Source organism: Garra rufa, chromosome 18 (assembly GCF_049309525.1).
Source record: "Garra rufa chromosome 18, GarRuf1.0, whole genome shotgun sequence".
Taxonomy (NCBI): Eukaryota; Metazoa; Chordata; class Actinopteri; order Cypriniformes; family Cyprinidae; genus Garra; species Garra rufa.
The window spans coordinates 16,054,848-16,080,356 of NC_133378.1; the positions used below are offsets into that span (position 1 = coordinate 16,054,848).

The 25,509-nt window shown below is 38.9% G+C and overlaps 1 protein-coding gene across 1 annotated transcript; it reads right to left on the minus strand.

The window, feature by feature from the left end:
- Positions 1-9,609: 9,609 nt before the first annotated feature.
- On the minus strand, positions 9,610-25,401 carry aar2 (AAR2 splicing factor). The gene is made up of 4 exons (XM_073823436.1): positions 25,327-25,401; positions 20,995-21,753; positions 17,845-18,074; positions 9,610-10,879 (listed from the first exon to the last, which is right to left on the minus strand). Exons 2-4 carry the CDS (start codon positions 21,749-21,751, stop codon positions 10,712-10,714), a joined length of 1,155 nt encoding a protein of 384 aa, XP_073679537.1. The 5' UTR covers positions 21,752-21,753; positions 25,327-25,401; the 3' UTR covers positions 9,610-10,711.
- Between the last annotated feature and the right edge of the window lie 108 nt (positions 25,402-25,509).

Genomic DNA, 25,509 nt, shown 5'->3' on the forward strand with positions numbered 1-25,509 from the left:
TCTTGATTGTAATGCAGTGGATTGAATGGGGGTATAGGGATAGTTGGACACCTGAGTTTGCAGGCCAGGCGTCCAGACTGGAGTGGCAACATCTGGAACATCAATATCCACAAAGGTTGATGATGGGTGAAAAGCATCTGCCATTATGTATTGTGTAAGAGAGAGATAGGATATGGTATATGTTATCAGTATATGAAGTGCAAAACAAATAAATGTATCACTTCACAATAATACCACTCACATATTAACACTTGTGATAACCAATAGTTCACAACTGAGATTACACCCTCTTTGGTTATTGATTACAAGCTTAACTCCACAAATCCAAAGACTTGAGTTAGTTTCTACACAATTCACATTTAGTAACTGCACTTAGATAAGTTTCAGTTACATCTTACAACTTAGTTCATCACGGTTATACTCAAGCAGGTAAATAAACAAAAAAGCATTTCATCAAAATGAGGATCATCCTATACTTTGCTTCAAATACTACAAGGTTTACAAATTTTCAAGTTTTCAAGTCCCTGTTCGGGCGCCATTTTCTGTGACGTAGTGATTCTAGATAGGCCTGTAACCCCAATCACACTTCACAGAACAATACAAATACAAAATAAGCTCACTTTTACAATTGAAAAATTTCTTTTTTAATTTAACTCAAAAATGGGGACTCGTTTCTTTTTTTCCTATATCTTGCTTATTCAAAGCATATCAAAGTGCAAAACCAATTACAAGAACGAAAAATTATCTTATGACATAATCATCATATGAGCAATCATTAAATCACAATCAGCTTTCAGAACAGAAGAATTTACGAGTCTTCAAATATAAATGACTAGAGATCAAAACAAAGTTGGTCAATATTCAGACACAATGCTTGTGAAGGTATCAAGTCCTTTTCAATTCAAAGTCCATAATGGAAGCAAACCAAACAATGCATTTGAAAGTTTGTCCTTAAGCAAAGCATTCAAGAGAAGGATGTTTGATGTTTGTGGGCTTGTGTAGGTGTGTATGAATGTGCTGTGTGTATTATGGGATAAAAGTCCGCTAAACCCATCTTTTCCAAGAGTCAGTGGTGAGTTAAGGCTTCATTTAGGAGCGAGGATAAACTGTTCAAGGCCTACCTGAAGTCCAACGTGCAATCAGAATATCTGAGGCCTGTCCAAGACTAGATGAAATTCACTCACGGTCACAGCATTCCAACCCCACGCAGTTCAAACACAGCTGATAAACGAATGGCATCGCGGACATCCGAACACTCGTCCACTGTGTAGCTGGCGGAAGTCTTGTGACACGAAAACCTTCAGTCTCGTTGGCTCATGGTCGCATCATACTTCACAGTGCTTACTGTCTGTTGATTTAGCAGTTGTATAGCCCAACACTGCTATGGAAAGGAGCAACTTGACCTTTGTAGTCGAAACACTCTTCCACAGTGCAGCAAACAAAGCTTTTAAAACAGAGTAATCTCCAGTCTTGTCTAAATTCTGGTACATTTTAAACGTCTAAAGACTCCAGGCAGCTCAAACTGCTTCAACTTTACTTTGGCTCTTGGTGTAGTGGGAAGAAGCCTTCAACCACATGCACACACACACCTGCATCTAAATTAACCTGATTCCATTTCCTTCTGGTTGCTGACTCCTCCTACTTGTTGCAGTGCATTATGGGTTCTGTAGTTTATTTTTTCCGTCACACTGTAATTTGTTAAAAAAAAATCTGCTGTGAAATCTGCTGACAGTTAAGGGGTTAACTTATTTTTTAACCGTTTACTAAGGATCTGTTTGATTATTTTATTATATGCTAATTTTAAGATAATTTACGACATATTGGTAAATTGTTAGCATATTACTTACAATAAAATGAACATATCACTTATTAATAATTTATAAACACATAGTCATGTTTTGTAATTAATTAGTTCATCATTAACTAATTACTTGTAAATTTACTTGTAATTGACTTGTAAATGAATTAACAAAACATACACAAATTGTTAGCATATCACTTATTAATCATTTGTGAATGTTTTGTAAATGATTATTTCATCATTAGCTAGTCACTTATAAAAGACTTACAACTGAACGTTATTATAAAGTGTTACCCTTATAACTTATATCTTATAGTGTAGTAACATAGTTAATTTCCGTAAGGATAGTCCTTGATAGTGCTTAAATTTGTTTTGATATTATACGGAGTTATGTCATAGGGCAGTGGTTTTCTAAGCAAGCCCAGATGGCCACAAGAGGATGGTAGAGTATCACAAAATGTATTTTAGGGCTGTCAAATTGTTTTCTTATTAAATTTGATATTATTACTTTCCATCTGAAATCATAAAAAATAATCACAATTGTTTTTGGATTATAATATGCCTATGAGTCCTAAAATACTGTCTAGGTAGGCAGCACACTAGGCTTTGGAGAGAGCTACTATGTGCAAAAGTATATTTACACAAGGACAAAAACAAGAGCTGGACAGGATAAAGTATCCTGATGGAAAATAGTGAGATAGAGAAAGACAGAGAAGGGTGGAGGGTGGAAGGAAACTGTAAAAAAGGAAAACCAATGCCAAAATATGATATACGCATTGAAAAATATCCAAATGTCTGTTATTGCATCAAAGTATTGGGAGCAAGAACACTGATTGCATTATATCCGACCAATGATCCACAGCTGAGTTTCTCTTCTTTCAGATTCATTGTCAGATTCTTCTGCATGGGTCCACGGCCAGAGAGGTGCGGCTTCATATTGCTGTGAATGCATCAATGCAGAGACCAAAAGAAAGTCATGTTGAACGGGGCAAGTTTTCCAGCAAAGGGAGGATGCCTAACCTTTGCTTTTCACTTTCTAGAGCGTGTGCAGCCAAAACGAGAAGTGAAATAGTATCTAACTCCTGAAGCTCTTCAGATCTTCCAGGCGTTGACAGGGTCTGCCAGAGTTTAGAGTGGGTTGCCAAAAACAATAGCAGGCACCGTGGCAAACAGATTTCCCCTCTAACCAGACAAGTGGAGAAACTGGAGGAGAGAAAGAGAACGGGAGAGTTTCCTCTTCTAAGTGCACTAAAGTTAGATGAATGTGATTGCCTTCCAAGAACCAAAGAGAAAATCAATTAACCTTCAGAAGGATAAAGGATCCTCCAATAAAAGAAGTAAAAAATGGGAAGAGAAGACCAAAAACGGCCTTTGGCCTTTTACATACCCCTAAAAAAACCACTTACTTCTTTCAGTTCTTTTCCAGCTTCTGACATCACTATATACCAGGCAACACCTGGAAGCATTTAGCGTCCAATATGGAGGTTCAATCCAAAATTCATTTACACACTCAAGTGCCGGGCCAACACATCAAGCCACTATCATCAAGGGCACAATTTATCACAGGAATTAATGGAAACAAAGCGAAAGCTACATCCCTTTGCCCTGTCAGAGCAGCAGTTCTGCTGTTATCCTCCGGTCAGTACAATAGGGCTCTTTGTTGGGTTTTGGAGCAGAGCTCTGAGAAGGTGCTGCTTTCAATGGCGTCATCACAATAATACTGTTTTGCTAAAGACCATAAAGTCTCTGTTTAACGTAATGTGAAATAACAAGCACATTAAGGTTGTACAGTTATCTGCTATTATGTTGTAGTTATCGTGATGATTAAAAATTATGATTATGCTCTTAACTGAGCAATCAGCAAATTGCTGATCTTTTGCTTGGTCCAAAAATTTGACGTTATGCCAAAGACCCTCAGATACTCCAGAATGGCCTGATCCTGGTAGAGTGTTTTTGTGGGATAAAAAAAAACAAGCATTCAGCATTGTGAAAAACAGTACATTTTCATAGAAATAAGATACTTTAATAGAATACTGATTGTACTGGTTTTGGACACTTAAAGGATTACTCCTTCCTGATAATTTACTCACCCCCATGTCATCCAAGATGGTCATGTCTTTCTTTATTCAGTCAAAAGAAATTCAATTTTTTTGAAGAAAATATTTCAGGATTTTTCTCCATTCTTGACTTCAATGGTGCTCAAAGGATTGAAGGTTAAAAATGCAGTTTCAGTGCAGCTTCAAAGGGCTCTACACGATCCCAGACGAAAAAATACGGGCCTTATCTAGTGAAATGATCTGTTATTTTCTAAAAAAAAAAAAAAAAATACAATTTATACATTTTTTAACCTCAAATGCTCTTCTTGTCTAGCTCTGCGATGCGTATTCTGTGCACTCCAGTTCAAGACAGAGTATATCGAAAAACTTTCTTCATCTCATTTTCTAAAATCACTCTACATCGCTGCAGAAGTACCAACCCAGTGTTTACAATGTTACCATGCAAAAAAGATCAAACACCCTTTACAAAAAAGATAAAACCGGAGTGCACAGAGTACACATGCACTTTGCAAAGCAAGGCAATTTGAGCATGTGTGGTTAAAAAGTGTATAAATATTATTTTTTAAGAAAATGGCTAATCGTTTCGGCTGGGATCCTGTAGAGCCCTTTGAAGCTGCATTTAAACTGCATTTTTAACCTTCAATCCTTCAATCCATTGAGCACCATTGAAGTCCACTATATGGAGAAAAATTCTGGAATGTTTTTCTCAAAAGTAAATTATCAGGAAATGTTTATTCTGGAAGTGGAGTAATCCTTTAATTGTGTAATTTACAATTAAATAAAATGCATTTTGGTTATAGTTAATATAAATTAATAGTGGATGCTATCTTTTAAACATAAGAGTGCTTTTCTTACCCACTTACGACTTAAGTATATCTTTATATGCAATTTCATCATTTCTTTGAAATATGATTCAACTGTACTGCTGAATGTACTGAGAAGCATAGTAAACTAAAATAAACATGTCATTTTTGTTTGAATTTGTACACTGGCCAAAATTATAAATGCAACACTTGTATTGGCCCCTATTTTTCATGAGCTGAACTCAAAGATCTAAGACTTTTTCTATGTACACAAATTCCATTGTTCACAAATCTGTCTAAATCTGTGTTAGTAAGCACTTCTGTGCACAAAAACTTTATAAAAACATTACTTTTAATAGTCTTTTTTTGCCTTTAAGCCATGTACTAGACTGTTTGAGAAACAGTTCTGCTCAAACAGATCTTCTTTACTTGCTACTCAAACAAAACTCAAGCAGGAATGTTTTACTGCGATTTAATGATGTGGACATTGCAAACTTTGTCAAATTAGTTCATCTCTTCAGTTTGTCAGACACTTCACATCTAATAATGTAAACTCCAATTTCCAGCTGCACTCTCTGTACTTGATTAAAAGTAGATTTTTTTTTAAAGCAACCATGTGAAAAGCAAACAGTCATGAATACAGCAGTCAAGAAGAAGTCCACGGACAGCAAGATCCTGCACTGCTAAAGACGTAATATTTACACGTGCCATACAGAAACCAAACTCAAAACACGTTAAAGCTCCACATCCCACCATAGTGTGTGTTTTGTAGGTAATTTTGGGAAAGTAACACACGGCCTAATGAATAATCCAGACATCAATGTTTTTATAGGCTTATAGGAGGAAAGGCATGCAGCTGGCACTATAGCTTCCTGGGACGAAGCGTGAAGCTATAGAAAGAAACAGCCATTTAACCCCACCCGTCTATTATAATGACGAGGATTATGAGAAATGAGAGAGACAGAGGCGTTCATTTAGGTTACGAGCTGAGCTCTGCATGCGGGCAGTGACAGTTTCTTTTCTGAAAGTGTCTGAGAGACAGAACAAACTAAAGACCAGTTAATGCTGACTGACACATTTCAGACATTAAACCTGTTCTCTCATTGGACTGAATTACTGGCCCTCACAAAAGACGCTATAACTCAAAAAGAGACCGTTCCAAACATGTCTGGATTCAAGCAACTCTGGTCACACAAGTGGGCAGGATCAAAATGTATTTAGTTGGTCATTAATTTATTGGTAACATCCAGAAAAAGTCCTAGGATTCCAAATGTTGTCATTTTTATTTTAAATACATTGTTATAATGTCAGTGCACTCCCTGCTGAAGAATACTGCTAAAACCAGCATAGGCTGGTTGGCTGGTCTTAGTTGGTTTAAAGTGGCCAAAATCCCTCTAAAACCACCCTGCTGACCAGCTATAACCAGTTAAAACCAGCCTGGTTGACTAGCTAAAACCAGCCAACCAGCCTAAGATGATTGGCTGGTCTTAGCTGGTCTCCCCGCCTGGCTAGGCTGGCCTAGGCTGGTTTTAGCTGTTTTTTTTTTTTAACTGGGCTGCTGAAAAAAAAAAAACTAGCCTAAGCTGATTGTGTCAGGATTATGTCTGTGTTTTGTTCTGTTTTCCTAGTGTTTTTCCCCCTCTGTTTCTAGTTTAAATGGTTTAGCCCTTGTCTTCCCCTCTAGTTTTGTTTCCATTTGGTTTGTTCATGCCCATATTTGTATTTCCCCCTCGTTATCCTGTTATCTTGTTTGTGACCACGCCCCCGTTTCAGTGTATTTAAGAGTCTGTGTTTGCACACCCCGTTTGTCGGTCAATGATTATGTTACTTCCGTTTGTTTTGTTACATGTGCTCATTTCCTGCTCCCGGTTTTGTTTATTTGTTCATTTTGCAGTGTTTTATTTAATAAACTTCAATTATTCAGTTACTCCGGTTCTCCTCGTCCATCTTCACTCCTCAACCCGCCTGACTGTGACAGATTGACCGACCCACAAAGATGAACTGGGTTGAGGAATACCTGTTTAATCTCCAGCAGGGAGGACGGCCATTGGAGGAGTTTGTAGAGGATTTTTTGAGCGTTTCACATCTGGTGAGTTGGAGTGATTCTATGATCAATGCTTGCTTTCGGATGGGACTAACCGATGATCACCTGTTTTGTTTGATCACTCCGGACGATTGCCGCCAACCCCTAGCAGATTTTATAAATTTTGTCCTCAATATCTGTAATTCGAAGTTCCAAGTGGAGAATTCCAATTCTCCCATCCGCAAGCATGTAAACACTCCAGCTCACCACAAGCCAGTATCCTCTACCTGCTTCTCCAATGAGCTCGACCCCTCCAAACCTTCCACGCTTCCCCATATCATCCTCAGCCCAGTTCAGCCGGCGGCCGCCCACAGCCCAGTTCAGCCAGCAGCCACTCCTCGCTCTAGTCTGCCGGCCACCGCCCAGCGCTCAAGCCCGCCGGCTTCCTCTCCGCACTCAAGCCCGCCGACCGCCATGCCAGTGCACAAGATGGCTACAATGCCCGAGTCTGCACGCAAAATGGCTGCAACGCCAGAGTCTGTAAGCAAGATGGCTGCCACGCCAGATTCTGCAAGCAAGATGGCTACCATGCCAGAGTCTGCAAGTAAGATGGCTACATCGCCAGAGTCCGTTCACAAGATGGCCACCATGTTACTAGCTGCCCTCAAGATGGCTGCCACGCCAGAGTCTGCAAACAAGATGGCTGCCACACCAGAGTCTGTACCCAAGATGGCCGCCGTTCCTGAGTTCTTGGCCAAGATGGAAGCCAAGCCTGAGTCCCCGGCCAAGAGGGCTGACGTTCCTGAGTTCCCGGCCAAGATGGCCGCCAAACCTGAATACCTGGCCAAGATGGCCGCCGTTCCTGAGTTCCCGGCCAAGATGGCCGCCAAGCCTGAATACCTGGCCAAGATGGCCGCCGTTCCTGAGTTCCCGGCCAAGATGGCCGCCAAGCCTGAATCCCTGGCCAAGATGGCCGCCGTTCCTGAGTTCCCGGCCAAGATAGAAGCCAAGCCTGAGTCCCCGGCCAAGAGGGCTGACGTTCCTGAGTTCCCGGCCAAGATGGCCGCCAAGCCTGAATACCTGGCCAAGATGGCCGCCGTTCCTGAGTTCCCGGCCAAGATGGCCGCCAAGCCTGAATCCCTGGCCAAGATGGCCGCCGTTCCTGAGTTCCCGGCCAAGATAGAAGCCAAGCCTGAGTCCCCGGCCAAGAGGGCTGACGTTCCTGAGTTCCCGGCCAAGATGGCCGCCAAGCCTGAATACCTGGCCAAGATGGCCGCCGTTCCTGAGTTCCCGGCCAAGATGGCTGCCAAGCCTGAATCCCTGGCCAAGATGGCCGCCAAGCCTGAATCTGCACCCAAGATGGCTACCGCCAAGTCAGAGTCTCCGCTGGTTCCGCCTAGCCTTCCAGAGTCTCCGCTGGTTCCGCACAGCCTTCCAGAGTCTCCGCTGGTTCCGCCCAGTCCTCCAGTGACCGCGCCGCCAGAGCGCCCTCCAGTGACTGCTTGTCCAGAGCCTGCTCTTCCAGAGTCTCCGCTGGAGACGCCCAGCCCTTCAGAGTCTCCGCTGGTTCCGCCCAGTCCTCCAGTGACCGCGCCGCCAGAGCGCCCTCCAGTGACCGCTCGCCCATAGCCTGCTCTTCCAGAGTCTCCGCTGGAGACGCCCAGCCCTTCAGAGTCTCCGCTGGGGTCGTCCAGTCCTCCAGAGCCCGCTCCTCAAGAGCGCCGTCCAGAGCCCGCTCCTCAAGATCCAGCAAGCTGGCTAGTCTTACAGCCTGACCAGCTAAGGAAGTGGCCAAAACCCCTCTAAAACCAGCCAACTAGCTTAGGCTGGTTTTAACAGTTTTGTTCAGCAGGGAAAATGTATAAAAACTTCCATGTTAGGTCAAGTTATCCACATTCTTGTGAGACAACCAAAATGTTTTGTGTGGCCTTCAACAAAGAGTTTGGGTCTATACTGAAATGACTTTGGGCAGAAACACAACCTAGAAGTCATTGAATCTTACTGTGGATGTGATGTGGCTAGTAAACAACAGTACTGACGATGCTAACTTTAGCTAGAACACAAAGTAAAGTTACCTCTAAAAATATTTTACACTGCAAGCTAAATAACAGAAGTTAGCTACATTTCAGTCAACTTCATATACAGTATTTGGTTTTCATTCATGTAAAATATTAAAAATAGTCAGCTGTATGTAGTAAAACCATTTTGTTGGGGAAATACCTTACCCAAGACGTTCACTGCACATCCAGTTCAGTGGTCGAGCTTAATAAAGATCTTCATGACACTGGTAAACGTCAGGATGCATTTTTTTTTGTTTGATGCATTTAATTGTTTTTTGAATAGTGTTGAGATTTAGCGCTCAAGTAATTCAATGCCCGAACCTAGAGCATTTCGCTAACTAGCTGACCTATTCATTGAATTGTTTGATTTATGCACAAACAGATGTTCTCTGGGAATTAAAAGGAAAACAAATAAAATAACTGCAGTTGACAGTATAGGTAGGCTGTAAAATAAACATGAACAGCACATGATAAGTTCCTATTAAAATTTCTGACATTTGATTTCATCCTGACAGTGTTTATTTTTCTCTAAAGGATTATACGCTTTGGAGAAGCATCTGGGAAGAACGAGACATCAGCTAAAATATGACTGTCCTACACGGATCAATCTGGTTTGAAATATTTGGCACTAATTTCAATAAAATTCCAGTGCACAGACATCATCTGACTAATCGGAAAAACCTGGAGCAAATCTGGCTGGATGAAACGGCTAGATCCTTAGGGTCTAAATCACACCTAAACAGTGTGAAATGTAGTGCAGTCCAACAGTTGATGAATAAACTATTAAAATGCAAATAATTCTACTATAATTGATGATGTTCAGGTTTAAATGCTTTGAAATAAATCTACTGACAACCGTAGGATGTATAGTTCAGTGTCTTTTTTTTATTAAACTGTTTGCATTTGGTGGGATAGTGATGGTCAGCGGTTTGATGGAAACTGAGGGGTCTATGTTTGCTTTGGCAGCTCCATTGATATCCCCTGAACAGACTGAAAACCTCAGTGTGACGGACAGCCTTCTGCTTACGAAAAATACATGTGACTCAGTTAAACAAACACAAACCTGATTGAAATGAATGTAAAGAATTACAAACATCATTGCTGCAAACTGATGCCAAGAAAATGCTACATTGAGGGAAACTAATAAAAATCATGAAAATCATGCAATTTTTCAGCAAATTTTTTGTAGTTACCAGTTAAAATATCTAAAAATTCTTAAATCGAAAAAGCATTTTCTAGACAAGTGACAACTATTTTCTTGTTTTCAGAAAAAAGTCAAAATTAAGTGAGGTTTTGCTTAAAACAAGCAAAATAATCTGCCAAAGCGGGTAAGCAAAATAATCTTAATTCAAGCAGAAAACTAGATTATTTTGCTTACTCCGCTGGCACATTATTTTGCTCGTTTCAGGCAAGAATTCCCTTAATTTTAACTTATTTTTTCTGAAAACAAGACAATAATCTTGATTTAAGATTTTTTTTTGTGATATTTTAGCTGGAAACAAGACACAAAATCTAAGTAAGTAAAGCATTTTTTGCAGTATGAGCATTATTATTTGTAATATTTGCCTCAGCAAACACCTCTATTAACCAAGGTGACTCTGACAGGTTTAACACGGTTTCTTTTGCTGATGTTAAGTCCATTTGTAGAAATGCCATGAATATGCAGACAAACAGCAGGTCTTCACAAAATATAAGACTGTCCAGAGTCTCCAAGACTTAGTTTATTGTGTACTGGCCTGCCCTCTAGTGCTCATACATGGTTTTCAGGGTCACAAAAACGAAAGTGAAGAACAATGAAGTGAAATAATTAGCTTTAATAAAACGGAATGCTCAATATTTCTTCAGGAAGAGACAGGAGAATATCCAGAATCTGGAGTATCTAATAAATGCATAATATAGACTGCTATGTAAAAACTGCTGTTATAAACACTGTATTTTGAAGTGGAAGTGTATTGTGTGAAGCGGCATCAGTCCACAGTGACTCCTTCTGGAAGCTCCACCACCACCGGAGCACATTCATCAAGATCTACATCAAAGTCCCAACGAAACTTTTTGGTAAGATGGACTTTGAATTTTTCTGCTCTTTTCCGTAATGTGCTGTCGACCCCCGGACCGCTGGCAAACTGGAAAAAGTCCTGAAATGCACCAACAGAAAGAAAAATGTTATACACCTACAATTTGGTAAATGCATAGCAATGTACATTTTGGCTGACAAAGAGCAGATCTTGAGAGCAAACCAGCTGAACCACTTTGACGTATTTATATTTTAAACTGATGCTTTCCACACTGGATACTGTATACAGAAGCGCCAGAGTGTCAGGAAGAAGAAAATAGAAATTTTATATAGATAATGTTGTCAAAACACTCACTCACACGCGATATTGTTGATACTTTTTTCCACACAATGATGTTATCCAATCATAACATTGGCAAGCCTTAAAGAGGCCACCTCTTTAAATGTCTTGAAAAAAATATATAATTTTGTAAATGTATTTTTGTTGCAAAAAACTTTATTAAATAACCTCAATTTTTTTTTATCTATCTCATGACCACTTTAAAATGAACAAATAAACATTGAACAATTATTGAAAAATTCAACATTACCAATTAAACTTCACAGTTCTCTCACATCAGTGGCCTTTACCAATATAAAGGTTAAAAATAATAAAATTATAATAATAATAATAATATAATAATAATAATAATAATAATAATAATAATAATAAATTAAATAATAATAATAATAATAATAAAAATATTAACAATAATAATGTTTAATCTTTTTATTTTAATTAAGTTTTTTACTTTAGATTCGTTTATTTTAGTGCTGTCAAACGATTAATCAAATCTAAAATAAAAGCTAGATTTTTATACACGTGTGTACTGTATATATTTATTCTGTATATAAACAGACACACAAACAGTATATATTGTGAAAATGTTTGCATGTATTATTTACATGTACATGGGTTGTTGACGTGACGTGGCATTTTCACTGTCACACAAGGTAAAAATAAACATACTGTAAAATGCAGTAAATCGTTACACATTTCTTTGTCCTGCATGGAGCTGGTATTAAAGCTGCAGTGTTATTTGATTTTTTTTAAATTATGAGCCAAATGTCAAAACTGTCCTATGGTGTGACCGTCTCAAACATAGTTAAATTAATTACTTTTATAAATTAAAAAGAAAAGCATAAAAAATAAAAATGTTAATAAATACCTCTGGCATAATTCTACAAGTGTCTATTTTAGTAAATGGCAATTATTTTTGACACCCATATATTACAGAAAACGTCTGAAAGACATATAGACATAAAGAAAATAATTTTGTTTTGTTTAAAAAACATGTTGATATTGTTTGTATCAAAATTAAACTTTCTTGAGAAACCAGAATTCAAGAGAATACACTTATTTTTCAGCAGTTCATAAATCATACTCGCGTATCGATTATTTCTTAACAAGCAACTCTCTCATCCCAGACATTTTAAATACAACAATTAATCCTATCATCATATCTGACCATGCCCCAGTCACTATAACTATCAATAATACAGATGTTGCAAAAAAATCATTTAGATGGAGGATGAATACATCACTGCTTAAAGACAAAGACTTTAATGAATATTTTAAAAAAGAATGGGCATTTTTCATGGAAACAAATAACATACCAGGCACTTCTGCATTAACTCTCTGGGAAACAGCTAAAGTTGTTTTAAGAGGAAAAATTATATCATACTCTACATATAAACTCAAAAAAGAACAAAAATTAGAAAAGGACTTAGAAAATAAAATACACACATTACACAATAGTTACTCCCGTAATCCTGATGAACAGATTTTAAAGGAGATTAACAAAACTAAAGATGATTATGAAGCTATTATAAATAAACGGATAGAATTTCAAAAACAATGTCTTAGACACACAATATTTGAGCATAGTAACAAATCAGGTAAATACTTAGCAAATTTACTCAAACGTAATCGAGAAAAAACACTAATCCCTATAATTAAGAACACAGAAGGAAAGACACTCCACACCATACAGGATATCAATGACACCTTTCGCACATTCTATAAACATCTGTATAGTAATGACAAAGATCCAAATACCAAAGACACTAATATATTCCTCAATAAAATAATCTTACCCAGTTTAACCTCAACACAAAGAGAATCATTAGATAAATCTATATCAGAAATTGAATATAAACAGGCTCTTGACTCACTATCAAACAACAAAGCACCAGGCTTAGATGGGTACCCACCTGAATTTTATAAACACTTCTGGTCAACTATATCACCATTATTCATGCAAATGACAACAGAAATTAAAAATACTTCTTCTATTCCAGCACATATGAACACAGCGTTAATTACAATTTTACTCAAACCAAATAAAGACCCAACATTATGCACTAGTTATCGCCCATTATCTCTTATTAATACAGATTTAAAAATAATAAGCAAAGCTTTAGCAACCCGTCTGGAATCAGTAATTACATCCCTCATTCATCCTGATCAAACAGGTTTCATAAAGGGACGCCAATCATCTAATAATACCAGACGATTATTCAATATAATGAACATATGTAAGCAAAATAAGGAAAAAACTATAATCATATCACTGGATGCAGAAAAAGCTTTTGATAAAGTTAATTGGCACTTTCTTTATACTACACTTAAAAAATTTGGATTTGGAGACTCTTTTATCAACTGGATTAAAACGTTATATAATACACCATTAGCTTCTGTTATAACAAATGGTAAAATATCCTCACCATTCCAACTTCAGCGAGGGACTCGACAAGGTTGCCCCCTATCTCCATTACTCTTCGCTTTATTTATAGAACCTCTGGCTACTGCAATAAGACAGAATGATAACATCCATGGAGTAATATCACATAACACTAATCATAAAATTTCTTTATATGCAGATGATATATTACTGTTTGTACAAAACCCCCAAATATCTCTCTCAGAAATAATTAAACTCATCAATAAATATTCGATTGTATCAGACTATTCCATAAACTGGACCAAATCAACAATTCTACCACTGAATATGAATTCACATGACACTAGTATACAGAATACGCCCTTCTCAATAAATAATATAACATATTTAGGAATAAAAATCTCCCAGAACCTATCTGACTTATTTAACCTTAATTTTATTTCACTACTAAAAACGATAGAAGATGACTTAACTAGATGGATGAACTTACCACTTTCCATTATAGGCCGCATTGCAACAGTTAAAATGTGTATACTACCAAAAGTCCTTTACTTATTTACCATGACACCTGTACAGCCAACTAAGAAATGGTTCACCTCATTAAATCAATCTATAAGCAAATTCTACTGGAAAAACAAGAAACCTAAAATAAGTTTACAAAAGTTACAAAAAAATAAAGCTCAAGGTGGTTTAGCAGCACCTAACTTTCAACATTATTACTTAGCATCTCATCTACAATACCTTTGCAAATGGATAAGACATGACACTACCCAAAACCCATGGCTAGAGTTAGAACAAGCAGAATGTAAAGACATTGCTATATCTGACCTCCCATCACTCACTAAAACAATTAAAAAACAAAATCTATTTTCAAACCCGATGATTAAAACAACTCTCACTGCTTGGTGGCAAACTAATACACTGACAAATCATGTGCTCACTCCACATATCAATTCACCCATATGGAATAACCCAGATTTTACTATCAACCATAGTACACTCAGCAATAATAAATGGAAGGAGAAAGGCATCACACACTTACATCATCTGTTTCCGGGTAACAGCTTCATTACATTTACAGAATTAATGCAGAGATTTAATCTAGGAAAAGAACACTATTATTACTATCTACAAATTAAAAATTCTATTAAAACCACAACAGGAATCAATGATATAGCACAACCTCCCCCAATTTTAAAACGTATTAGCACAATCAGTAACACTACAAAGTCGCTTTCGAAATTATATGCTTTACTATCATCTATAGACACAAACACTGCTGCACCAGTCGAACAATGGGAAAAAGACCTTAATATCAGCACAGATAAGGAATTTTGGGAAACAGTTTGCGGAAATACTTTTATCTTTAGCACAAATACAAATATCCAATTAATTCAGTATAAAGTTGTACATAGAACACACATTACGCAACACAAGATGTTTAAAATGGGCTTAAGTAATTCTGACAGATGCACCAACTGCAGTTTAAATACACAAGACACCTACCTTCATGCAATTTGGTTATGCCCACCAGTTAATCAATTCTGGACAGATGTCACAAATAAATTAACAGAAATCTTCAAAACTATTATCCCAATGCTCCCAGTACTATGCCTCATCGGCGACACCTCTCAAATTAACCCAGCTTTTAAACACCCAGTTCCTTTACTCATGTCTCTAGCTATCGCCAAGAAAACTATATTACTTAACTGGAAAAATAAATGCCAAATTTCAGTTACACAATGGATACATCTGTTAAGGGAACATATCATTCAAGAACAACATACATCAAAAACACAAAACCAGTTACTCAGATTTAATACAACCTTCAGCCCTCTGCTTTCACCATTAAATATTGAATAAAACTAGCTGATGAGCTGATGCCCCAATTAAGCCGCAAGATTTATAATTGATGCCTTAAACTAATTTCATGATATACAAATACAAACAATGATGTTGTAATTATATGATACTGTAGCTGTATGATAACTGACTTTGATGACAATGAAATTTTTGTTTGTTTGTTTTTTTTTAATCTGGCATATTACTACTAATATTAATACTACTTCTGTTGTTATTATTATTATTATTATTATTATTATTATTATGGTCAACAGGGTTGGAGGCAGTGGTTGTATGTGTGTTATATTAATTTAGATAGCATATAAGCTTTCTGGGTGTTGCAGCTGCTTTGTCCCTGTCGGTGGGTCTGATTGGCACATCCTGTCGGCATGGGCTCTATCTGTGTCTTGGTTAAGGCAACCTGATCCCCCCAATTGCTGCTTCTGCCAGCATTGCCCCATATTACTGAGTCTGACGAAATCAAAATTGAAACTGTGCTGGATGCGGTGTCTTTGGTTGGGGAGCTGACTGATGAACACCAGGACTACGGCCAGTTTGCAACATAACAAGGGCTCAGTTACAATCAGTACTAATAATGAGCGGTCACCCATCGGGTCACGCACAGACTGGGGGAGCCTGTTCTGGAGGTGCATGGTGTGGTGGACCATTATATAAAATGCCATTCACTGGCATAGGAGTGGGGTCTAGTCACTGGCAGGGTGAGAAGCAAGGTGGAGGGACGGGGTGGATCGGGGACGTTGTTGGGGTCTGTGCCGATGGGTGTGTCCGATGGGTGTGTTGGATGCGCTCGCTGGCAGGGATGGGGCGGCTGCTGGACCAAAGGGGATGGGAGACATCATTTGCAATAATTATCAATAACTCTACCAATTAGTCTATTTCATACTAGTGTACTATTACTATTACAATCATCGATGCTCCCACTGCTTCCACCTCTGTGTCCACTACTGATTTCATTATATATTTCTACTAGGGCTCCTCTTAGTTATCTGTTCAGTCACGTAAAAAGTAGGATATCATCTGTCATTGCCGTTATTGTATCCTGGATCTGTCCCATTATACTGAAGTTAACATCTACTGCCCCGATTGCTGTTTAACATTGTATTATAATATCACTACTATTGTATATCGTATTGCTTCCTGTTCAATATTTAGTACAGTTATGTCTATAGTTAAATCTTTTCACTAAACAACACAGAAATCGAATGATTTAACTTATCTCTGTACCCATTCAAACTACCACATCCATACATTTACAGCTTGTTTTTTTTGTTTTTGTCCTAATTTTTGCTCCCATCTTCTTGTACTCTTTTTTTTTTTTTTTTCTTTGCTTTGTTTTGTCTTGTTTTACTTAGTTTTCTCCCCCTCTGTGTCTCATTTGCGTATATATGTGTATATATCTGTGTATATATCTGTGACTGGTCTCAGTCTATGTCATCATGTTGCTGTCTATCTATGTTTTATTGCGCTCAATAAAAAAAAAACAACTTTCTTTCTCCTTTGACATGAAAAGCTGTAAATTATTACTTAATGAAATAAAACAAATACAAAACTAAAACTCTTTCATTATGTAATCAGCAAAGATGCATTTCTCTCTAAAGGTGCATCCAAAGAGGAGATTGCGAGTCAGGATCTTAGCGACACTGACTCAGAATACACTAGTTTATTAATAAATAATTCAAATATCTCCTTACTATTTCCCCCTGACACATTCATTGTTATTTTTGCCAGTGCTTTGTGGCAAGTTTCAGTCTATTGCGTGCGCTTAAACGAGCATCTCTTCCAGGTGAGCTGAAGGCACTGCTGCTGGCTGAGACACTAAACGCCATCCGAGTCTTGAAAGTCATAGCGAAAGTGAAGTCTCGAAGTTTCGTCACCATAATTGATGGATATCTAAAATATAAAAAGGAGGAGACACCTAAAACAGGCCTGATTCCTGGCCCGCGTCTGCATTGTGACGTGAAAATTGGCTAAGTATTGGGGTGAGGGTTTATATGAATGTGTCTCTGAAGGTAACTCTGGTTTTCAGAAACATTTCCACGTTTGGTGTCCCTAATCACAATCCTTTGTAATCATTTAATGAACAATGCATACAAATGTATGTCAAAGCCATAAACCAGACAATAATTTGACATAATCACAATTATTTCTTAGAAATTAATTTCAGCCAAATTTCATTACTGTGACAGCCCTAGATACAGCATCTTTAAAATCTATTTTGAAATATTATTGCTGCATCCTTATTGTTTAAAAAAGGCCATGCCTAAACAGCTACTTCGACTTTGGTGACATTGACCACAAAGAAAAAAAAAACGTGTCAGAGGTGGAAAAATGTATTGCGTTTTGATGAAACATAAAGAAAATCATTTTTTTTCCTTTGCAATGATGACTGATGAATTGTGCTGAATAAAATGTGTAATACGAAAGTTTTTTGATTTGATGTCAACTTAAATAAGTTCCACTTCTGTTTTAGATTTAAGAGGGGAAACTGTGTAAAGCGTACCTGAAGTGTGGAGGTAAGGAAGTTGCTCTGCGACACGATATCCACAAAGAAGTCTGGAGGGATTTCTCCCAGCTGATGGTAGAGGACAGCGATGAGGCCCAGATACAGATCCTTCCTCTCCTTCATGGCCTCCTCAGAGCGGCACAGCAGAGCCAGCAGGCATTTCCAGTGTTCGAAGGCCTCGTATACATTCCCCACGAGAAAACAAACAAAAGCAAACTGCAGCTCTCCTACAAACACGAAAACAAATAGTGACATTTTAGAATTGAATATTTCAGTGCACAAATCATAACTGGGTCATTCCGTGTCAACTCAACCAGCGGTCCTTGGCTCAAATGTTTTATTTTGCTAATATTTATTTTGAAGAAAGACAGACATGTATAGTGAGGAAATCCAAAATATTAAATGTCATGGATGAATAATTACGGAATAGTCCACTGTTTTGTAGAGGGAGGTCAAAATGGCAATTTTCACTATAGATTTAGAGATACAGGGGGGTAAAAATGACTTCAGAAAGATGGCAGCATCATTATCGTCTTTTTGCACAGAGATTGGTAGCTCTATTCATAAAATCAGTTGACTTTAGCAAGCTTTGTTGCATTATGTGCCAATTGTGACCATTCAAAAATGGGGAAACAGTTTTTCTCCAAAGTTTGCATGCCTGTAACTCAAGAAGTATTAAAGATATCTTAATGCTGTTTTAGATATTGGGTCTTAATAAACTTTCCTTTTGGTATCTTTATTTTTAATGCCCTATGAGATTCGGTTCCAGAGATATTGGAACTTCAATATGGCTCCAGGAGTAAATCATTAAAATTTAGACATTTTCAGTTGTCAAAAACCAAATGTGGGTCAGTTTGAAAAAAATACAATACTTATTTTATTTCAAAGAGGAATGTCTGAAGAACAAATAATGTTAAAGCTGGAGATGCATCTCGTTTCTTTCTGTCAAGACAACTGCATTGAACATACCAGTGTGAACACCATAAATATTCTTTTTCCAAAGTTTGCGTGTCTATAACTCAAGAAGTATTAAAGATATTGCAATATGATTTTAGATTCTAGTTGTTGATAAACTTTTCTATTGGAATATTAATTTTCAAGGCCCTACATCATTCAGTTCCTGAGATATGAGGATCTCAATGAGGCTTAATGTCCAGATTGTTGAATGTTACCCATTTTCAGTGGTGGAAATCCAAATGTCAGTCACTTTTGTATACAGCAGATAGTTATTTTATTTAAAGAACAATGTCTGAAGAAGAAATAATGTTGATATTAGAGTTGTGTCTTCTTTCCTTTTATCAAAACAATTGCATAAACATAGCTGTCTGAGTGCTAAATGTGCACTGAAATGGTCAAGCTGAGGCACATTAGTAGTCTATTCATAAGATTATATATTTGAATCAGTTTCAGGGATATTTGGAAGAAGGGATTTTGTTCGTTTTTACAGCTTCTTAAGCTACCAAGAGTTTAAACATGCAGTATTGTAACATGTTTGGAACAAATCCCACGCCTCACACAGAATTGTGGTTGCTTACACCATGGGAAAGTGGCGAAAACCAGCGAAAACCAGCCAACCAGTCTAGTTTTTTTTAGCAGGGGTGTTAGGATAGGATATGATAGGACAATATTTAGCCAAAATACAACAGTTTAAAAATCTGAGGGTGCAAAAATATCTAAATATTAAGAAAATGACCTTTAAAGTTTTCCAAATGAAGCATATCACTAATCAAAAATCAAGTTTTGATATATCTATGGTAGGAAGTTTAATGGTAGAAAATTGTGGTTGCTTACGCCACACATTGCTTTCACATCTACCAAGATTTGTCTCATCTCGATTAATTATTCAAATTTGTTTTATATTTCTTAAGAACCAGAATCTAAAATCATATTAAAATAACTTTAATAATACTTGAGTTACAGGCACACACATTTTGGAAAAAGAATATTTAGACTCAAACAGGTATGTTTCTATGCAATTTTTTTGACAGAGGGAAACAAGATACAATTCTAATTCAACATTATTTCTTCTTCAGACTTTGTTCTTTAAATAAAATAACTATCAGCTGTATACAAAGTGACCAACATTTGGTTTTTGACCACTGAAAATGGGTAACATTCAACAATCTGGACATGGAGCCTCGTTGAAATCCTCAAATCCCTGGGACTGAAAGATACAGGGCCTTGAAAATTAAGATTCTAAAAGAAAAGTTTATTAAAAACTAGAATCTAAAATCATATTATGATATCTTTAATACTTCTTGAGTTATATACACCTAAACTTTGGAAAAAGAATGTTTATGGCACTCAGACTGGTATGTTCAATGCAGTTGTCTTAACAGAAAGAAACAAGACACATCTTCAGCTTTAACATTATTTATTCTTCAGACATTCCTTTTTAAAACAAAATAAGTATCGTATTTTTTCAAACTGACCCACATTTGGTTTTTGACCACTGAATATGTGTACATTTTAACAATTTACTCCTGGAGCCATATTCAAGTTCCAATATCTCTGGAATGAAATCTCATAGGGCATTAAAAATAAAGATACCAAAAGGAAAGATTATTAAGACCCAATATGTAAAAGGCAATCAAAAATCTTTAATATAAAAAAAAAAACATTTTTGAATGGTCACCATTGGCACATAATGCAACAAAACATGCTAAAGTCAACATATTTTACTAATATAACTACCAATCTCTGTGTAAAAATAAGATAATGATGCTGCCATCTTTCTAAAGTCATTTTTAACCCCCTTTAACTTGACTCAGAATCTGAGGTGAAAATTGCCATAATGACCTCCCTCTACAAAATAGTGGATTACTCAGTAAATAATCATCCATGACATTTAATATTTTGGCTTTCATCACTATACGTCTATCTTTCCTCGGAATGAATATTGAGCTGGTGAAGTTTTTGAAATTTGGTTGATTTGACACGGAATGACCCAACAAGCTTTATACATTCCCTGAAGAAACTGTCAGTGGTCTAATCAATGATAACAGTATTACTAATAAAAGTGATGCTTGTCTTGATAAAACCCAACAAGGTTGTTAACCTAAAAAGAATGACATTTTATGGACTTTTTATAACAAAATGACCATCCTTTCAGGTTTAACATGATGTTCAACAGCAAGAAGTACTCACCTAGTACATTGAGCGGCTGCTCTTTATAATGGCTCTCAAGCATGGAATTGAGAGCGTAACTCCGATCCATACTGTACTCCGTGATCTGAGCAGGGGTCGCCCCAGGAGGATACGCCTGTTTGGGAATGTTGGAAAACCGCAACTCCGTGCCTTCCCTTTGTTTCATCCGTGGCAGTCTGTCCAGACCCTCCTTCATACTCTGACATTCCCGGTCATTGCGGGGCAGATTCTGCTCCTCCCGATCTTTAGTGTGAGTCAGGTTCAGCTCCGGGACAACGTCACTAAAGGCGCACACCCTCCCGCTGAGGGGCTGCAGAGCGATGGCGACCTCCTGACTGAGTCTGTCGGTCAGGGAAACCCACTTGCGGAGTGTGTCATAAGGATAGGGGCCAAGATAGCCATCCAGTTCTCTGAGATTGGCCCGTATGCGCTCAGCCTCCTCTGGGTCCTCTGAGAACTCCAGATCTTCTTCTCTCATGTTCCAATGAGCTACAAGCACCTCCCGAGGTTTCAGAGACAGAAACAGACCCATTTTTGGGCCAATTTCATTAAAAGCTCCATTGGAGTTGGCGGAGCAGTAGTGGAGAAAGTGAAGCCCTGGAGGAATCATCTTCACCCCACGGAAGCGAGGGCCCAAAGTCCAAGTTTTGTAGTCAAGTCCTAACTCTGTTCCCTCAGGAACACCAAGTAAAACAAGTGTGGCACCTTCTTCAAATAAGCCCCGAGCCACCTCAGGGTCCATATCCGCTCCTGCCATATCTGTTTAAAATATGAACCACAAAATCAGTCATAAACCGCACGGGCATATTTGTAGCAATAGCCAACAATACATTGTATGGGTCAAAATGATCGATTTTATGTCAAAAATCATTAGGATATTAAGTAAAGATCATATTCAATTAAGATATTTTGTAAGCTTCCTACCCTAAATATATCCAAACTTAATTTTGATTAGTAATATGCATTGCTAAGAGCTTCATTTGGACAACTTTAAAGGTGATTTTCTTAATATTTAGATTTTGCACCCTCGGATTCTCAAACTGTTGTATTTCAGCCAAATATTGTCCTAGCATATCCTATCCTAAAACCCCTGCTGAAAAAAAAAAAACAGCTAAAATCAGCCTAGGCTGGTTGGCTGGTTTTATCTGGTCAACCAAGCTGGTCATAGCTGGTCAGCAGGCTGGTTTTAGAGGGGTTTTGTCCACTTTTCCAGCTAAAACCTGCCTGGCCAAGCTGGAAGACCAGCTAAAACCAGCTACTTCCATCTTAGACCAGCTAAGACCAGCCAACCAGCCTTATCTTGTCAACCAAGCTGGTCATAGCTGGTCAGCAGGCTGGTTTTAGAGGGGTTTTGGCCACTTTTCCAGCTAAAACCTGCCTGGCCAAGCTGGGAGACCAGCTAAAACCAGCTACTTCCATCTTAGACCAGCTAAGACCAGCCAACCAGCCTTATCTTGTCAACCAAGCTGGTCATAGCTGGTCAGCAGGCTGGTTTTAGAGGGGTTTTGGCCACTTTTCCAGCTAAAACCAGTCTGGCCAAGCTGGGAGACCAGCTAAAACCAGCTACTTCCATCTTAGACCAGCTAAGACCAGCCAACCAGCCTTATCTTGTCAACCAAGCTGGTCATAGCTGGTCAGCAGGCTGGTTTTAGAGGGGTTTTGGCCACTTTTCCAGCTAAAACCAGTCTGGCCAAGCTGGGAGACCAGCTAAAACCAGCTACTTCCATCTTAGACCAGCTAAGACCAGCCAACCAGCCTTATCTTGTCAACCAAGCTGGTCATAGCTGGCCAGCAGGCTGGTTTTAGAGGGGTTTTGGCCACTTTTCCAGCTAAAACCTGCCTGGCCAAGCTGGGAGACCAGCTAAAACCAGCTACTTCCATCTTAGACCAGCTAAGACCAGCCAACCAGCCTTATCTTGTCAACCAAGCTGGTCATAGCTGGCCAGCAGGCTGGTTTTAGAGGGGTTTTGGCCACTTTTCCAGCTAAAACCTGCCTGGCCAAGCTGGGAGACCAGCTAAAACCAGCTACTTCCATCTTAGACCAGCTAAGACCAGCCAACCAGCCTTATCTTGTCAACCAAGCTGGTCATAGCTGGTCAGCAGGCTGGTTTTAGAGGGGTTTTGGCCACTTTTCCAGCTAAAACCAGTCTGGCCAAGCTGGGAGACCAGCTAAAACCAGCTACTTCCATCTTAGACCAGCTAAGACCAGCCAACCAGCCTTATCTTGTCAACCAAGCTGGTCATAGCTGGCCAGCAGGCTGGTTTTAGAGGGGTTTTGGCCACTTTTCCAGCTAAAACCTGCCTGGCCAAGCTGGGAGACCAGCTAAAACCAGCTACTTCCATCTTAGACCAGCTAAGACCAGCCAACCAGCCTTATCTTGTCAACCAAGCTGGTCATAGCTGGTCAGCAGGCTGGTTTTAGAGGGGTTTTGGCCACTTTTCCAGCTAAAACCAGTCTGGCCAAGCTGGGAGACCAGCTAAAACCAGCTACTTCCATCTTAGACCAGCTAAGACCAGCCAACCAGCCTTATCTTGTCAACCAAGCTGGTCATAGCTGGTCAGCAGGCTGGTTTTAGAGGGGTTTTGGCCACTTTTCCAGCTAAAACCAGTCTGGCCAAGCTGGGAGACCAGCTAAAACCAGCTACTTCCATCTTAGACCAGCTAAGACCAGCCAACCAGCCTTATCTTGTCAACCAAGCTGGTCATAGCTGGTCAGCAGGCTGGTTTTAGAGGGGTTTTGGCCACTTTTCCAGCTAAAACCAGTCTGGCCAAGCTGGGAGACCAGCTAAAACCAGCTACTTCCATCTTAGACCAGCTAAGACCAGCCAACCAGCCTTATCTGGTCAACCAAGCTGGTCATAGCTGGCCAGCAGGCTGGTTTTAGAGGGGTTTTGGCCACTTTTCCAGCTAAAACCTGCCTGGCCAAGCTGGGAGACCAGCTAAAACCAGCTACTTCCATCTTAGACCAGCTAAGACCAGCCAACCAGCCTTATCTTGTCAACCAAGCTGGTCATAGCTGGCCAGCAGGCTGGTTTTAGAGGGGTTTTGGCCACTTTTCCAGCTAAAACCTGCCTGGCCAAGCTGGGAGACCAGCTAAAACCAGCTACTTCCATCTTAGACCAGCTAAGACCAGACAACCAGCCTTATCTTGTCAACCAAGCTGGTCATAGCTGGTCAGCAGGCTGGTTTTAGAGGGGTTTTGGCCACTTTTCCAGCTAAAACCAGTCTGGCCAAGCTGGGAGACCAGCTAAAACCAGCTACTTCCATCTTAGACCAGCTAAGACCAGCCAACCAGCCTTATCTTGTCAACCAAGCTGGTCATAGCTGGTCAGCAGGCTGGTTTTAGAGGGGTTTTGGCCACTTTTCCAGCTAAAACCAGTCTGGCCAAGCTGGGAGACCAGCTAAAACCAGCTACTTCCATCTTAGACCAGCTAAGACCAGCCAACCAGCCTTATCTGGTCAACCAAGCTGGTCATAGCTGGCCAGCAGGCTGGTTTTAGAGGGGTTTTGGCCACTTTTCCAGCTAAAACCTGCCTGGCCAAGCTGGGAGACCAGCTAAAACCAGCTACTTCCATCTTAGACCAGCTAAGACCAGCCAACCAGCCTTATCTTGTCAACCAAGCTGGTCATAGCTGGTCAGCAGGCTGGTTTTAGAGGGGTTTTGGCCACTTTTCCAGCTAAAACCTGCCTGGCCAAGCTGGGAGACCAGCTAAAACCAGCTACTTCCATCTTAAAACAACTAAGACCAGCCAACCAGCCTTATCTGGTCAACCAGGCTGGTCATAGCTGGTCAGCAGGCTGGTTTTAGAGGGGTTTTGGCCACTTTTCCAGCTAAAACCTGCCTGGCCAAGCTGGAAGACCAGCTAAAACCAGCTACTTCCATCTTCAAGCAGCCAAGACCAGCAAACCAGCCTAGACTGGCTTTAGCTGATTTTTATGCGGGTATAGCTTTCAGATGATTTATACATCTCAATTAAAAAAAATGGACCCTTACGACTAGTTTTGTGGTCCAGGTTTACATATTATACTGAGTTACTATAGTAAATGCGTTAAAAATATAACTGGAATCACATCGCAATGAATGTTAACAAAGATTTAAGTATCATTTGTCTATATCAATAAAGATCACTTTGTCAGCTTGTTAGAAATTGATAACTTAATTAAATACAATGTAAACGACTTGCGTTATGTTAATATTAAAGTAAGACACTGTGAGTAATCTACACAATCTGTTTCCCGGCGAATAATATGAATAAACAACCACCAACAGCAAAACGGGTGTATAAAATTAACATTTCATAACAATATGTGAAAACTGTAAAGTGATAATACCCAAACAACTGCGCTCAGTCACGAATCCAAATATTTTACGTAAAGGCCATGTGTGAATCAAGAACGAAACTTCCGCTTACGTCGAACCTAAATTCAAAATAAAAGCCCTACTTTACAGTTCAACGGTTGTTGATGACAAATGTGTTGCTCCGCTACAAGCTTAACGTTTGGAATTTAAATATT

Excerpts from the sequence above, each read along its gene's own strand:
- aar2 (XM_073823436.1), bottom strand. The coding sequence starts at position 21,751 with ATGGCAGGAGCGGATATGGACCCTGAGGTGGCTCGGGGCTTATTTGAA. Across the intron at positions 18,075-20,994 it reads GCAGCCGCTCAATGTACTAG|GAGAGCTGCAGTTTGCTTTT; the intron begins GTGAGTACTTCT and ends TCGTGTTTGTAG. Across the intron at positions 10,880-17,844 it reads TCCTTACCTCCACACTTCAG|GACTTTTTCCAGTTTGCCAG; the intron begins GTACGCTTTACA and ends GGTGCATTTCAG.